Source organism: Lissotriton helveticus, chromosome 4_2, assembly GCF_964261635.1.
Source record: "Lissotriton helveticus chromosome 4_2, aLisHel1.1, whole genome shotgun sequence".
In the NCBI taxonomy this organism is placed as follows: domain Eukaryota; kingdom Metazoa; phylum Chordata; class Amphibia; order Caudata; family Salamandridae; genus Lissotriton; species Lissotriton helveticus.
In genome coordinates, this window is record NC_136064.1 from 80062230 (window position 1) to 80078754 (window position 16525).

Consider the following 16525-nt stretch of genomic DNA (forward strand, 5'->3'; position numbering starts at 1 on the left):
GACCTGTTTATATACTCCTCAGTTCCATTTTCACATTTCATTTGGCAAATAACAAGAGATTAAGTCAATCTGAGACTGACTAAAGGGCTGCTATGCTCTAAACGTTTTGCAGAATTTGGGAAGAGAGTTTAGCCTCGATCATTAAAGCATCACTGAATTCCTATCATAAACAAACAAATTGTTTTGTGAAATGCAATATTTTTATGTTCAATAGATACAACATGACTCTAGAGTAGGGGAAGAGGACTCCAAAGAACCTCCATGCTATGCTATCATGAGATCTTCTGATAATATTATCTCTGATTCTACAATGTAAGCAAATTGCTGTGGATAGAGCTTCTCCTCCTGAGCTGATGGGGATGAGATGTGTCACTATCAATTTTAGAAAGGTCTTGATGATCTGGAATGTGGCTTGTTCAAGACTTGTACAGAATTGCAAATGGGCCTGCTAGAATATTCATACTGTATATTACATTTAATAGATCCATTTCAAACAGAGAATGCCAGGAGTTGGACAGACTGCCTCTACAGTGCTCTGCACATAATACAGCTTTTGTCCTAGTCTATACATATTTGCTATTTTTTTTTTACCACGTTTTATCCACCTAAAACCATCAGCTTCTCCTTACCCGGTGGTCCTAAACCTTTATCTGCCTCCTTCCCCAAAGAAAATCACCAATTCTAGGATATTTGATATCAGGATTTTATTCAAATGCCAAGCAGTACAAGCCATCTCAGGTGCCAGTGATGTTACTAAGCGCGTACTTCATCCCTAGATATATTGCCAAGTGGACTTGCGAGTGGTCGATCGTTCATAAGCGGAGAAGCATCAGCATGAAGACAGTGGGGCTGAAGGAGCTCAGCGTGGACCTTCTCCTGGTGTGGATCTTCAGTAACTTAGACGGTATTCGCAGATATAGGCTTGCTTCGTGTGACAAGGTAGGTCATTCCATTTCCCGTTACCTGAAAAATAGGAATTGCAACGTCAAGAGTGAAATAAACTTTAAGCAACGGATGTGTGGGAGGGTGAGGATATGGAGGACTTTGGAAGAGTTAGGGGAGACGACCAGAACCTGAGAGGACATCTTGCAGGATTGACATCTATATGTATATGTATTTGTGTTCTATATAGCTCTATACCGTAGATTATACCTACCTACCTCTTATCAAGGGAAATGTTACTATATAGCTTATACTACCTACCTCACTCACTGTATGGCAATGTTTATGCGAAGTATACCCCAATACCATGTATATGTATCTGTGAAGCGCTCTGATACCCAAGGGTCACGTTCGCGCTATATAAACTCTCTAAATAAATAAATAAATCAGTGAGAAAGGAGTGAAGGCATTACCTACTCTCTCTGCAGAGCAGCATGAGGAGACAATAGCAGAACGTTATTTCACCCAAGACCTGGGGAGCAACCGGGGGTTTAATAGCAATAAGCAAGTGAGAGCAGACCTAGAGACCATGAAGTACCTGTGTGTCATAGTGCAATGGTTCTAACTTTCTAACATGCAAGGTATAGAAATATTACTCAAGTGGACTTAAGGATGTTGACAGTCAGTCGTCAGGGCTGATGGTGTGCTGTATCAGAGCACACTGCCTGAAATAAATGGACAAACAAAGCTATTCATAGGAACCAAACGTTGCAGCCATGTGAATAAGGAACTTCTGAAGGCATCAGAGCAAACCTGACTTTTTTAGTCTGCGGTGCGCCTTCCACTCAAGCCAGAAGCTCTCACATAAGTGCTGTTATGTGTCTGGCTGCATTTAGATAGGGTGACACATGAGCAGGTCTCTGGAGAGAGTAGAGCAGTGCTTGTAGGCACTGGCAGTAGGGTAGAACCTGCAGGTCCTCTGTCCTGCTCTAGAATGCTTGTGTAGGAAGGACCTGACTTCACCCATGAATGAAAGAATGACCCTGATAGGTTAGGACCCACAGGCTGGTAGGAAAACACAGACTTGACTTCATCCAGGCGCTTTCTGCCAGACACCAGTCCCAGAAAGTCAGCAGCTGACAGGTTCCTTGATGTTTTTAGTCTTGAAGCCCTTCTACACGAGGGATGGGATTTCAGAAGGTGGTTTCCAGGCCAGGCTTAAAGTTTCTTCATGGGTAGTAAGTTGGCAATGTTCAGTGAAGCACTTCTAATGACAAAGTACCTTGTGTGTGAGTTAAAGGCCATTTGGGAGGAAATGGGCCACACATCCTTGCAGGAGTTTGTAATCCTAGGCACCAACATTTACAGGCCTTCACATACCACGTGTCTTTCCACTCGCCTTTGCACTTCCCACCCAGAGGTCATAGGCATAGATTGACAGGTAGGTGGACCCCAGAGGGATGTTAGGTGACTCTTAATCACATGCATACTGTTCACACCCCCAGATTATTCTGCAACAGATCTCCATTCGGGGAGGATTGAGATGCTCAAGTCCTAGGTGACATGAAGGAAGAGATGGAGCACCCCACCTTACTGATATCTGATGTTAGCATCACTTTTAATGTGTCCTCTCCCAGAGGTAGCAGATCGGGAGTCTCGGTTCCAGGGAATACTGTCCCTTCCCTCTTGCACGGCTGACAGCTGCCACCTCAGTTCTTACTAGGAGTGGGCCCTGGGGGCTGTGACCAAGAGGTGACTCCCCCTGCCTTAGAGGAGAGGATCCCACTGATATTTGCTTCTATTGCTGAACTTACTCCTTCAGCCAGTCACTGATGGTGGCCCATGGGCTGCAGGTCTTACTCTTTTAGCTCATTTGGGGGTCCCCACTTTTTGCAGCCGACCTCCTGATGGAGATGTTCCCTGCCTGGGTCTGCTGCAGGTCTGGGCAGGAGACCAACCAAGGCCACCACCTGCCTGTGCTTCAGGGCCATATGCTTTTATTTTCCCACAGACCCTCCTTTGGGGGTGTGCGTGGGAGAAACAAAATATAATTACGCGCAGGCCTCTATGATGCGGTGGTCTGCCTGGCATTAATGTTTCACAAAAGTGTTTCCGCCATGTTGGGAACACATCCAAAGCACTACTAGGGCTGCTGGTCTGCCCTATGGACAGAGGAGACAGGGCCTCCGTCACCCCGGTATCCTCAGGGTCAGGGGAGGCAGGGCCACTGTTGCCCCGGTATCCTATGGGTCAGGGGACGCAAGTCCTCCTTTGCCACGGTAGCCTCAGAGTGAGGAGACAAGGCCTGTCACCCCGATATCCTATGGGTCGGGCGGTAGAGCCTCCGTTGCCCCTGTATCCTCAGAGTTAGGAGGCAGGGTCTCCATCACCATGGTATTCTCAAGGAGGGCCTGTGTCTCGCCGGTATTTATTTATAAAGTTTTATATAGCGCGAACAAGACCCTTGAGGGTATCAGAGCGCTTTAGAAGGTGGGGTATCCCATTATTGGTTAACAAATGGCAATCAGCTGTTGAAAACCAACAACAGATATCCCACAAGTACATATCAGTAGATGTAAACGGATGCTGTGTTTGGTAAGAAAACTCTTCTTCGTCTCACATTGTACCTGCCGTAATCCACCTATTCTGCGCACTCATTGGTTGCTAGAGGTGCTGCAGAGTGTTTAGGGATGGAAGCCAATCAAAGCCATGCAGCAGCATCTCCCCCTGTACTGGTAGCACCAAATCAAGACCACAAGGGGAGGTTAAAGGTCACTTAATGGGGAAGCCAGGTCACAGATGGACCAGAGTCCTTCAGAGGAAGGGTAAGCATCAGCAGTGAAGTCACACCTTGAAACCTCCATGCTTACACGTCCTGTTCCTCTTTCTCTGGGATGTGGTTACTCTTTTGAAATACCATCATTAATTCGCTTATAATATACTACCCTAAGGCTTGTGAACTAATGTCAGAGTGTGGGGTGTTTCTCTTTGCTCTTACCGAACATCTCCATGCAGAATTCTTTTGCAAGCAAGTTGGGCTCGCCAGTTGACCAGTTCTTGAAGTCCATTTCACTCCCGTCTGTCCAAACATAGCTTTTAGCCTGGGTGCAGAAAGAGAAGGAGACAAGAGGCTTAGAGCAGAGGTGCAGAGAAGTCAGAGGCAGAGAGACTGGTGGGAGAGGGTGGATTTCAAAGGAACACATAAAGATAGTGTAGTGATAGACTTAGTCCTTCATTTATGTCTATGTTTTTTGCTGCTGGCCTCCATTTACATTTTCTGCCTTGCCTCGCACTTTGTTTATGTTTGTAAGTGTTGACATTTGATGAGTCTCACGCACAGCATTCCTTCTCCATGGCACCCAACGACAGCTGAGTTAGTTGGAGGCAGGACATACTGGACATGGACGCCTGTAAATGTGATATTAAACTTAAACACTACTACAGCTGATGTCTCTGTGCTTTACCACAACATTTGGCGACGAGGATGGGATTCACCACAACAGTTAGCCTTGGAGATAAAGTCTGTTGCAGTGACAAAGAGGTCAATGACAATCAAGAAGAAAGGCATTAGTTCCAGAGGTGTCTCTTTCCACCCAGCAGTCATCCATGTGAGTTTTGTTGCCGGAGTGAGTCTCACATGGAAGGTGCCCTGGGCTCGCTGACCAGGATGGAGGCCCTATAGATGGTGCAGGACAATGCTTTAAGCTCCTATAGTCACACCTGACCAGCACATCAGACTGCTCTTGAACAGGTGAGAACAACATGGCCCAAAGGATGTATGACGGTACAATGCGTACAGTTACAACGCGTCCCTTTACGATGCAGTTTTAACAACGCAAGTCGTTACACCGACTTGCGTTGGGGGGGCGCTGATAGTGAATAGTTTAATTTACTATTCCAACACCAGTCCCCGTGGATAGTAGGAAAGGTGTTGGATAGTAAATTAAACTATCCCCTATCCTAGAGCGCCCACAGCGAAAGTCGTTGTAACGACTTTCGTTGTTAAAACTGCGTCGTAACGGTACCACGTTGTAACGGTTCCGTTGTAAAGGATGTTTCCCTGGCCCAAAGATAGATGTATGATTACTGAGGGGGTGGGTAGATAGTGCCCAAGTCAGAGCTAGAAAGGAGAGGTGGTGCGTGAAACTACAGGGGGTCCCCAGCATGTTCTAGGGAAATGAAAAGATAATGTCACATCCTGGTCGAAATAGATACTCAATTTTCCGATAGCAGTATCTCCTGGGTAAAAACCAGACCACTGACTTTAGAATTGCTGAACAAACCACACATCTAGCTACGCCTTGGCCCTAAGGGGGCATTCCCTCTTTCATTCATTTGCATGAGGGTGTGGCCCCATGCAAATGAGGGCAAACTTTGCCTCCGCCCCTGTGTCATACTATGAAAGAGGGAGCCGAGGCAAAGGAGCTGTCAGGAGGCGCACTGAATATGGGCCACAAAGAGGCGGGGCCTCCTGAGACTGCTCCTTGCAAAGGGATAAATGGGGCCCTACGGACCCCTAATACACCCCTCAGGCACTCTTTGCACACACCTGCAGAGGGATCTCTGCCCCCTCTCTGAAGTGAAGGCCACGTTGCCACCTTCACTGTGAAAAGGGAAATGGCGGCTTCAATCAGCTGGTCTGCCTTTCACTAATGCACTGTTCCAAGTGCAGGCGTGAGTTCACGGCTGCCCTCGGGGGCTGCACATTCACTGCTATAGTGCACACCTACCAGGTCTGCACCCGCACACCCAGTTGATGGTGCGCATTGGTGCATGCCAGTCAGTGCGCCCAATGCATGATACTGCCCACATGCCCTGAAGAGAATTTGAATGCTGCACGTTTTAGCTAATCCATTACTCCCCTTATCATAGTCTTCTTTCTCATGACTCCTAGGACCACCATATTTAATTTGCTCTATGCCAACGCCTGTGTGAAACAGACTCTAGACTGATCTCCCTTGTTCCTGCGCCTGTTCCCTTTCGAGAGCACCATGACAGATCTCACTACCCTGGTCCTGCCCTCCCCACCAGCCCAGGCTGCTCATCCTGTGCACTAATATTTCTGTAAATATTTCTATTCATCCATAGCATCTTTGCTTCCTGACTGAGCGGCCTGAGGTTTGTGTGTTTTAAGAGCAACAGGCACAACTTATTCCTGGCAAAAGTCCATAATTCTTCACCTATAACTCAGCAAATCCACTAAATTAGAAAGTCCAAGAGTTGCACATTTATAATTTATGCAAGTATTGAGTAATTATGAATTAGTAGGGTGTAAACAAGTGTGAAGGAGTTGTAGTCCAAGGGGCATCATCTTAAAAAAGGGGGTATCAGCAGGACGGTGGAGGACTTGCGATGCAAATGGTGTGACTGCCTACAATGTAAAAGATTTCAAGTGTACTCCCAAGGGTTTGGAAATGTCATGGGTACCACTTTGGAAATTCATAACTCAAAGGTTTTCAAAAATAGGTCCAAAGCAGCCAGGGTATGTTTGAATGTATGTATATAAGCATGTACATGTTTATGGTATTCTTGCAGCCCAACCTAGCCAAAAAGGCAGTGGAGCGCTGTATATGGGGTATATCACATCCTCTTAGATGCTATAGGGCAGATTTACAAGCCCCATGCAACACATTTACGCTGCCATTGCGTTGCAGCGACGGCGTAAACCATGCACCACATGCGTCTTATTTACAACATGACGCACCTAGGGTGATGCGCCACCTTGTAAAGCCCTGAGCCACATTAAAACTGCATCAGGCGTAATGTATGCAGGGTGGGCGTTCTGACGGAAAAAGCCTCGTAAAAGTGACGCAGTGAAATCTACAAGATTTCACAGAGTCACTTTTCAGAGGCCGCTGAGACGAAACTTTACACCTGCTTGAAGCAGGCGTAAGGAGTGGTGCAGCACGTTAGGTATGGGCGGTCCTGGAACTTTGCTGGAGTTGCGTCGCGCTTGCGACACGACTCCAGCAATGCACCTCCCTTACGCCATCAGATGCGACATGCATTTATCTATCCCTGCACCACGGTGCACCGCATTGTACATGCAACACATCCGTGGTGGCGAAACGGTAGAATTGCATGTCGCATATTTACTGGTGCATCCCTGCTGGATATGCAGGGATGCGGCAGTCCTTGTAAATCTGCCCAAGTGTATGCAAATCCTCGTGATGTGGTTGGTTGTCCTGCAAACCTGGCATGGATTAGCCTTGGTTGGCCTAGGTTAGACTCCCTTGTCTAGAAAGAATTAAGGTTATGTGAAAAATGGGTTGAAATGCATCACACTATGAAATTTGAGATGTGCCTAGGAGGGAGAGGGTCCTAAAGAAATATTGTTATTGCAAACAAGATGAAAGAAAGACATTTAAAATGTAGTACTTCCTAACTCAATGCACGTATCTTATGAGAAAACTCAAAATAAATCTTTCTTCAAGTTACTTTCGGTGTTTTGGTGAATAACCTATTTCCACCTGCTTTTTTCAAAGTAGGAGTTACCTTTGCATAGGTGATATACAAAAGGAATGGTTCTCAATAGGTTAAAATACCTAATGTTTGCATAGACATGAATTCCACCTGTTGCAGTTTATAGATGTTTTCCTTTGTGAATTAGCCCCAAATCATCTTCCAAGAGTGATATATGGACCAAAGAGGCCTTTCCATAACTTCAAACGCCCCCTTCTACAGGTGTCGCTACAATCCTCCTCCTGCTCATTTACATATACCTCATGAAGGTAGAGTCCGCCAACCCAGACACGCGGAGCATTGGCGTGGGTCATCCTTGCCAGCTGTATGTTGTCCGAATAGGAATGAATGGAAGCCAGGCGCCCACCACGGATGACCCCCCTGCAGTACATCTGGGGAAGAAATAGAGAAGTAAGAAGATCTGGAGGAAATGAGACCCACACATTTCCATTATAGCAAACCATGCATGATAGACATCAGCCCATAATTGACCTCACTGAAACTCCATAAATGCCATGGAACATCTCTTGTATAAAGCAGGAGACCTATATTCTGCCTCATGCTCTCCTAGTGTAGACACTCCTTTAGACAATTTTACAGAACATGGCTACATCTGGTGGTGGGATCAGAAACTGCTTCTCATGCCCAGCTACTACCATACAAGTTGTTTGCTCCATGCATGTGCCTGCCTGGGCATGCATGGAATGACGAAACTGTCTAGAAAGATTAGATTTGTGTTACGTTGTTCGAATAAAATAAAAGCAATGTAAAACATAATTTGTCTTTGTGCTCCTTATTCCTTCTGCATAGAAAAATATTTGTCACATGTACAGTTAGCACACCATATTAGGTACAATGCATTAGAAATTTCAAGTAAACATTAACCATAAATATTCATATACAAAAAGTAAATAAGCATTTCAAGTGTTTTTACAAGTGACTGTAAAATAATATGAGACAGATCCCCAAGTATATGCTTATGTACAAACTCTGTTCTAGTTTTAAGAGTGATGTATATAAAGTGGACCCACTCTAACCAGACTGACAAAAAACAGATGCAGTGTTTCGATCCGTTACATTTTTTATTGTATAGCCTTCTTCAGGACAAAAGACCTGCATAATTTGGCTATTCCTTGGTGCTCATTGTGTCACAGAGTTTAATTCCTCTGCTAAGTATGGCCTGGTTGGATGGTGCCCATACATTGTGAGCAATGACCTCTTATATTATTAGAGGTCAGACCAATACTTGGTAGTCACAACTTGAGTAGAACCTCCCCTTCACAAGTCTCGACAGCCGATTAGTCAACAAAGGTCGTTGCTCGAATCCTTCTATTACAGATTGAAAATCAAAAAGTGTCTTTTGGTAGCATAACAATATTAAATGATATGCAACTGACTTCTATATAAAAGATGTATAGCTAGGTTAAAGGGCTTAATTAATCTATGGGGATAATCTCGCTATTAGAGTGTGGTCTGTGATAAAGATTAGCATGGGAAACTTTCATCATGTACAATTAATTTCATAAAAGGTTTATAATTAGAGTGGAACGGTGAGAAAATACAATGTTATCCAGGGAGAAAACAACATAAGAATTTGTTTAAAAATGTTTTATTAACATTATAACTGAATTCAAGTACCATTTGTACATCCAAGGGGCCAAACAGAAGGATAACAAGTCAAGCCTTCTTGGAGACACCTTCTCCCTCATCCATCCCCTTCCATACTTACCCTATCTCATGACTCAACCCTATTGTTGGCCTCCCAGTGTCACCCAACCAGCAATCCTACCGATTATAAAGGTGACTAAAATTCAACCTATAAAACAACTGTATCCACCAATGCAGACAGCTTGGGCTCTGAGATCTGTGAATATTCCAGCATGAATGGAGTCTCCTCTATACTCACTCTTCCTGTAGCTCCACACTGGCAGTGTCTGTCTCCTACCTCTCTCACTAGCACATACACATGCTTCTAATGTCCTACTATCTATTTAGTCCTTTAAAAAGGGGCCCTATACAGCCTCAAACTTGTCTAACTGACCGGTCAGCTGGCAAATTATTTTCACAAAGGATGCCATGTAAAACATTCTTTATCCTGGTTTCAGTCTTTATTCAACTTCCACAGCTTAAGTACGCATATTGTGGCAACTGCGATAGCAGTCGCGAGGCATCTCTTTCCTGAAATGGGATCCATGGATATTGTGAGGTGTCATGGAATACGACAGCCTGTCCTCTCCTGAGACCTGACATTTCAAATGTTCTCTTCAGCACCCTCCATACACTCGCTCAATAATGTTGTTGTCTTTGGCATCCCAACAATAGATGTACTATGTCACAATTATTCTGGGCTCATTGTCACCATTCTGCCCTATAGTAAAGTTATGCCGCCACCAGCTTCTTGGGAGACCAAGGCCATCTTTGTAGGAGTTGGAAGTAACTGAACTTAAGTCAGCTTCTCGGAAGTGTCTTGAGCCTGTGGTAGGTCAAGCCAGTCTTCTGCTGCATAGTCCATTAGTCATCTCCTTGACCATCAGGCTCTTGATTGTGGGGTTACTGAATTGGATAAAATAGATTCTATTATAATCTGGTAGGGCCCTGAAACCACAACATTGTAGGTTTCCCAGGTTTGCAAATAAGTAAGAATCTGTGAGTTTGACAGTTCTATTGGTTGTGGCCTTAGAAGTTTTACAAATACAGTGGGTTAACCCTGTGTCACATGTATGTCATTGCATGAATAATGGGGTTCACTTGCTCATATTTCTGATTGTCCATCATGTAAAGAGACCATAGTCTGCCAAAGAGCTCAGGTTGCATTCTCAGTCTCTGGGTTTCCAGAAAATTATGTATTAATAATCACACTTGCTCCAGCTGAAGGACAGCCAGTATGATCCAGGTGTTGTGATCTCAGACCTCCATGTTTTGGGGCTGCATGTAATTTGACTACTTTGACCAAGTTTCAGTCTTCTCTTTCTTCCCTGACAAATGAAGGTGTTCCACATATTGGCCACTACGTTGAACAGTATCACAGACATACATAATAGTAGCGCTACAAAACTTTTTTTTTTTTTTTAACTTTTCAAAAACCTTTATTGGGTCTTCATACTATACACAGCTCATCGCCCACAACCCGGAGGCCGGCAGCAAATATCCAACAGTTAAACAATAACCACAGCTGTTTGGCCAACAACCTCGGGGGCAGGCAGCGTAGTATTGAAATGTGTGAATGTATTTAGTAATGCGAGTGGAGTCCGCTTATTGCGACATGAAGCAGTAGTTAGTACAGCATCGACAGTGTACATGTCCAGCAGTTAAAATTACAGATTGCAGCTGTCCATACATGATACAGTTTTCCGCATCACACATGTCGTTTATGTGTCTCCGTGGAGGCATACCGCATGTCTCTTACGAGTACCCTCCATTGAATATCCCTGGCTCCTTGTGATGACTAGCCAAGTATGAGTTAACCTGTCTAGGAGTCAACATCTCTCGTTCTCAGCCATTCTACAAATGGGGGCCATATATCTTTCGGTCTAGATCTTTCCGGCATCTGTTCCCAATACCCTTCAAGTTGATCTTTACAGTATAGAACCGCCTTTACCCAGTCTGCTGCTGCCGGGGGCTGTCTCTTCCGCCAGTGTATGGCCACCTGTCTCTTCGCCATCAGCAGCAGCATTGCCGTGAGTTTCCGACGTTTCACTGGAACATCTCCCACATATCCCACAAGCGCCAGGTCGATCGTCCTCTCAACAGTGGTGCCTATTATGCGTTCTATATGTGTGAGGACCTCCTCCCAGTATTGTGATACCCCCGGACATCCCCAAGCCATGTGTGTGAAGTTGGCGTTGTGCACATTGCATCTCCAGCACCTGTCATCCTCACTTAGTCCCATGCGGCGCATCTGAGTAGGTGTGCGGTATAAGCGATGTAGATAATTAAAATGAATGAGTCTGAGCCTATAATTGGGCGACACATACTTTAGTTGGGTGCAGCAATAAGACCACTGTTCCTCTGTGATGTCCAGACCTGCCTCTTCATTCCAAGCCTCACGCGATCTAGGACTTATGAGTGGGTTTTCCTTCTGCGTGATGCTATATATACGCGTGACTAGCTTGTAGGGCGATGGGTTACCTAGAATATTCTCAAGTGCCGGTAGCGAGGTGGGTTCATTTGGGAAGTCCCCATAAGTGGCCCTACAGGCGACTCTCAGCTGGTATTAAAGCAGGGTATCGGATGCCGTAGGGGCCTCCGTTCCGCACATATCCTGTAGTGTTAGGAATGTCCCCGCCGGGTACAGGTCCCTCCCTTTGTGTAAATTGTGCGTCTGCGCTCTTTTCGCTATCGCTTCTTCCATCAGCGGTGACAGCAATGGATTTCCCTTCAGGGGCATCGATGGGGCATATAGTTTGTCAATGTGTGCTCTGTTTGCTATCTTCCTCCAAGCCCACCTCACACTTTCAGCAGTGTCAACATCTTGTCGTGGGTGTTTGTACGGTTGAAAGACTGCCGCGTTTAAGGGGGTAGGGGAAACCCTATCTATTTCAATCGCTACATGTGGTTGATAGGGAACTGGATGCTGCCAGTAATGTAGGTACTGTGCTTGCGCGCTGTAAGCGTAGAGTTCGAAGTTCGGAGCCCCCAGGCCACCCTGCGATAATGGCAAAGTCAAAACTTGCCAGGAGACTCGAGGCTGTTTATTAGCCCATAGTAGAACCAGCACCGCAGTGCGTAAGCGTTTGAAAAAGTGCATATTCAGAGGTATCGGCAGATTTACAAAAAGATATAACAGTTTGGGAAGAATTATCATCTTTGCAATGGCGATGCGTCCCGTCAGAGACAACGGAAGGTCCTTCCATCTCGCCACCTTGCCCTCTATCCAGTCTATTATTCTGCCATAGTTCAGCGTCCACAATTCTTGCAGTGAGCGGCTCAGCTGAACGCCCAGATAGCGCACCCCCTCAGTCGTCCATCCTATAGGAAATTCCGAGGTAACCGGAGCTGTATCATCAGTCAGTGGAAACATAGTGGATTTGGCCCAGTTAATCTGTATGCCTGTCAGGCCACCGTATCTAATGAACTCACGCATGATCGTGTCAAAGTTGTCCCTGGGGTTATTTAGGTATACAGTTATGTCGTCTGCGTATAGGGAAATGAGGATTCCACGAGTAGTGAAACCTATACTTTTATGGGCATGTTGCTGTCTTAATTTAGCCGCCAGGGGTTCCATCGCGATAGCAAATAAAAGGGGAGACAGTGGGCATCCCTGCCTCGTGCCCCTGGTTATGCGGATAGGCTCAGATGTGCGACCATTTACTCGGATCCTGGCAGAGGGTTCAGTATACAATAGCTGAATTTGTTTCAGGAATAGAGGGCTGAAACCCAGCCGCTGCAGCAAGGTGAACAGGAAGCTCCACTCTAGTGAATCAAACGCCTTAGTGGCGTCCAACAGAGCCGCCGCCGCCTGCACGTGGGGGGCCAAATAGTGGAGCATACCAAAAAAAGTTCTCAGGTTATGCGCTGTGGATCTTCCCGAGACAAACCCCGACTGATCTGTTAATGCGATTTGCGGTACCATAGGCGTCAGCCGATCCGCAAGAAGTTTAGCATAAATCTTAGCATCAAGATTAATGAGGGATAACGGGCGGTAAGAGTCTGTCTTAGTGGGGTCTTTATCTGGCTTCAGGATCGTTATAATTATAGCTTCGCGAACAGTGGGCGGTAATCTACCAACCTCCAGCGCCTCTTGGTACATGTGATGTAGCCAGGGAGCCAGTATCTGAGCATATTCCTTATAAAAGGCAGCTGTAAGTCCGTCCGCTCCCGGAGCCTTGTCTCTTGGCATCGCACTAATTACCTTTTTTATATCTTCTATCGTGAACGGTAGCTCCTTGTATTGCCGTGCTCCGTCATTAAACCACGCAAGGCATATCTCATCTAGATATGTAATCAGATCGGCCTGTGTCGGGGATACTTTAGAGGTGTAGAGCTCCGAGTAGTAGTCAGTAAATTCCTTCAGAATGTCCGGTGGCGTACGCACCGTCTCACCCTCCATCGTCTATATCTCTGCTACATAAGAGGCGCCTCTGGGCGCACGAAGTAAGTTAGCTAGGGTCCTACCAGGTCTATCTCCTTCACCATATTTCCTCGCCTGCACGTGTTTATGTATGTATACCACCTCTCTTTCCGCCTCAGTTTGATATTCAGTAAGTTTGGATCTAATGTGTGCCAGAGTGTCATGTGATGGTCTTTCTACCTGCCTTCTTTCAAGGTCTTGCAGTTCTCTTTCCAACCTCTGCAGAGTGTTCCGTATGTTTCGTAGTACCCCTGTTTTCAAGGCTATGCAATCCCCCCTCACCACAGCTTTAAAGGACTCCCATAGCACTCCAGGAGAGTCCACCGAGCCCTCATTGAGAGTGAAGTAGTCTTCAATTGTGGTTCTAAGGCCCTCCCGGAATACCTGATCTCGCAAGGCCTCCGATGGGAACCTCCATGTATAAGGCTGGGCGTACGTCGGGGGTACCCTAATGTTGATCTGTACAGGGGCGTGATCCGACAAAGTGCGGGCAAGGTGTACGGTCTCAGTTACCCACGCATGCAGGTCTCCCGTAAGTAACCAGTAGTCCAACCGTGACCAGGCCCCTCTATGGTGTGTTATACAAGTGCCCTCCCTCCGTGTCGGGTGTGCTACTCTCCATGCGTCTACTAAAAGGAGGTCATCTATTATGTCATGTAGCAGCTCAGCTGCTTTAGGGTGGTGCGTCCGTATGGCACCCTGTCTGTCCAGAGTCGCGGATAAGGGAATATTAAACTCTCCACCCCACAGGATCGCTATAGGGCCCAGCTTCTGAAGTTCATGCCAGACCGTACTATATACCTCAGGGCTGTCAGTGTTAGGTCCATATATGGTCACTAGGGTGATAGCCGTATTATACAGTGCTCCCACTAATATTATGTATCTGCCCTCTTTGTCAGCAAGCGTGGAATGTGTTTGCCAGTGTATACCCTCTTTAGCATTATCGCCACCCCCCTAGAATAGTTGGAGAACCCAGCCGCGACAATCACCTCCCATCTCCTGTTCTTCAAAGTGGTTGTGTCTGTACGGAGTAAGTGTGTTTCCTACAAGAAACAGATATGTATAGCATGCCTGGCTAAGTACGATTGTGTAAGCCTAATTTTCTGGCTGTCGTTAAGACCTCTAACATTCCACGTAAGACATTTCAAAGTGTGCATAGAAGTTGCAGTCGTGCGTTCCGCCATTACATATGCAATACGCTAACATCCGTCGGCGGAACCCGCCAATGCCCCAAGTGTCGTGCAGATATGCCAATCAGCATTTCAAGGGTTTCGCAATTTACATACAGCAAACAAGTCGCATATGTCATGAATCTGACAGTTTCAACGTTCCATTGTATTGGCATGCATGGTTACCCAGAAAGTAACAACAAAGCAAAGTACAACAGTCGCCCCCTCCCCCCTCCCACACCAACCCCCCAACTAGGTTGTGCATCGCTTCCCCCCACCCCAGAACACATCCCATCTTGCAGTGAAATAACAATCACCAGGGATCATTTCAACTAGTGCAGTAACTGCGGGAATCATCCCAGAGGGTACGCAGGGTGTCCACCTACTCCCCTGTACTTGTGACAGGGTGACCAAGCTCTGCTAAGAATACCGCCTCTCCAGGACCCACCAAAGCCATACCGTACATCATGACGAGTGGTTAGTCCAGTCCTCTCCTCCTCTCAGATATGTCTCTCTTCCCTCCGCTCTGGCACAACGTCAGTCAGCGCGCTTCAGAGAATCAGTGCAGGAGGAGCAGCTATCATTCAACATCGCTGAGCCGGTCCGGTGTACTTTGCTCTCCCAGGTTTGTTCTTTGTTTTTGTTCTTTCGCCAAGTGCTTAGCGTATTGAAGTGCGGCCGTCGCATCTACGAAGAACGTTGGCTTCCCTGGGCCCTGTACTCTTAATTTTGCCGGATATATTAACGCATATTTCGTGCCCGTTTGCTGAAATATCTTCTTTGCGGGCATGAATTCTCTGCGGGCTGCCTGTACTTGGAGGGTAAAATCCGGATATATTGCTATATGATTGCCATTGTACTGTATCTTGCCTTTTTCTCTGGATAATCGCAGTATAGCGTCCCGGTCTCTGTAGTTCAGAATCCGTGCCAAGATCGGCCTCGGCGGGGCTCCCGGTTTGGGCGTAGGTCCCAGTGATCTGTGTGCCCTTTCCACCAAGAACATTGAGGACAAGCCGTCGCCAAATATATCCTTCAGCATTGTCTCCATGTATCACTCCATGTACGGAATGTCCGTGGATTCTGCCACGCCCGTGACGCGTATGTTATTTTGGCGCGATCTCGCTTCCAAATCCTCATTTTTTTGTTTAATTAGTTCCAGAACCTTATCCATGCCCCGCACCTTCTTTTCTAGTTCTGTCTGACCCTCCTCCATCTCAGTCACCCTAGTTTCCAGCACGCTCACCCTGCCTTCCTGCTTGTCCATGCGTTTAGTAATGCCATCCATTCGGGCGGCCAGGGTGTCCATTTTAGCATCTATTGTCTGCAGGGTCGTTTTCAGGTCCTGGAACATGTGGCGAATGTCTTCGGCTGGGTACTGTTGTGTGCTTTCATTCCCCGCTTCCGGTTCAGGTTGGTCCTGATTTGGAGCTTTCTGCTTCGCTTTGTCAAATGTTAGTCTCGGCTGCCTCGTGTCTGGCTTCCCCATGTTGCCAGAGGGCCCGTCTAGATGTGTCTCGAGCTGCGAGCAACTCTACGCAGTTATCCGGTTCGGGTAAGGCCGCCTCACACGCACATGCAACGTCCCACAGCAGTCTAAGTGTCTCCTCTCTGTAGGGTCGCCACTCAGAGCACGCTATTCACAAGGCCTACAGTCATCTGAACTGCAGCAGTTCCATAGTCTAAATACGTATACTTTTCCCTCCAAGGGCTTCTGCGTCTGTCTATGGGTGTCGCCGGTATCTACGCAGCCTGGTTTGTTCGACAGTTCTCCGCCTCAAGGCGCGGCTCACCCCAGGTCGTGACGTCTCCTTTTCTGTGGGTCCAGCCAGCCGTTAACTGTACTCCCTGGTGGGGTTCGAGAGGGGTCCTCGCTCCCGCCTCTATTAAGCGGAGATATGGCAGTTTGGCTGAACAGGCCAGTCCGCTCCAACATGGTGGCCCG

At 46.7% G+C, this 16525-nt stretch overlaps 1 protein-coding gene across 1 annotated transcript in view; it reads right to left on the reverse strand.

Moving 5' to 3' along the window:
* Nucleotides 1-687: 687 nt before the first annotated feature.
* LOC144752043 (C-type Lectin CRL-like) overlaps nucleotides 688-16525 on the reverse strand; it is a 46206-nt gene continuing 30368 nt past the window's right edge. Inside the window, exons 3-5 of the mRNA XM_078639992.1 lie at nucleotides 7605-7736; nucleotides 3881-3983; nucleotides 688-963 (exon numbers count right to left, since the gene is read on the reverse strand). Of these exons, the coding sequence (XP_078496118.1) occupies nucleotides 890-963; nucleotides 3881-3983; nucleotides 7605-7736 (309 nt within the window). The 3' untranslated portion in view covers nucleotides 688-889. The remainder of the gene's footprint in view (nucleotides 964-3880; nucleotides 3984-7604; nucleotides 7737-16525) is intronic.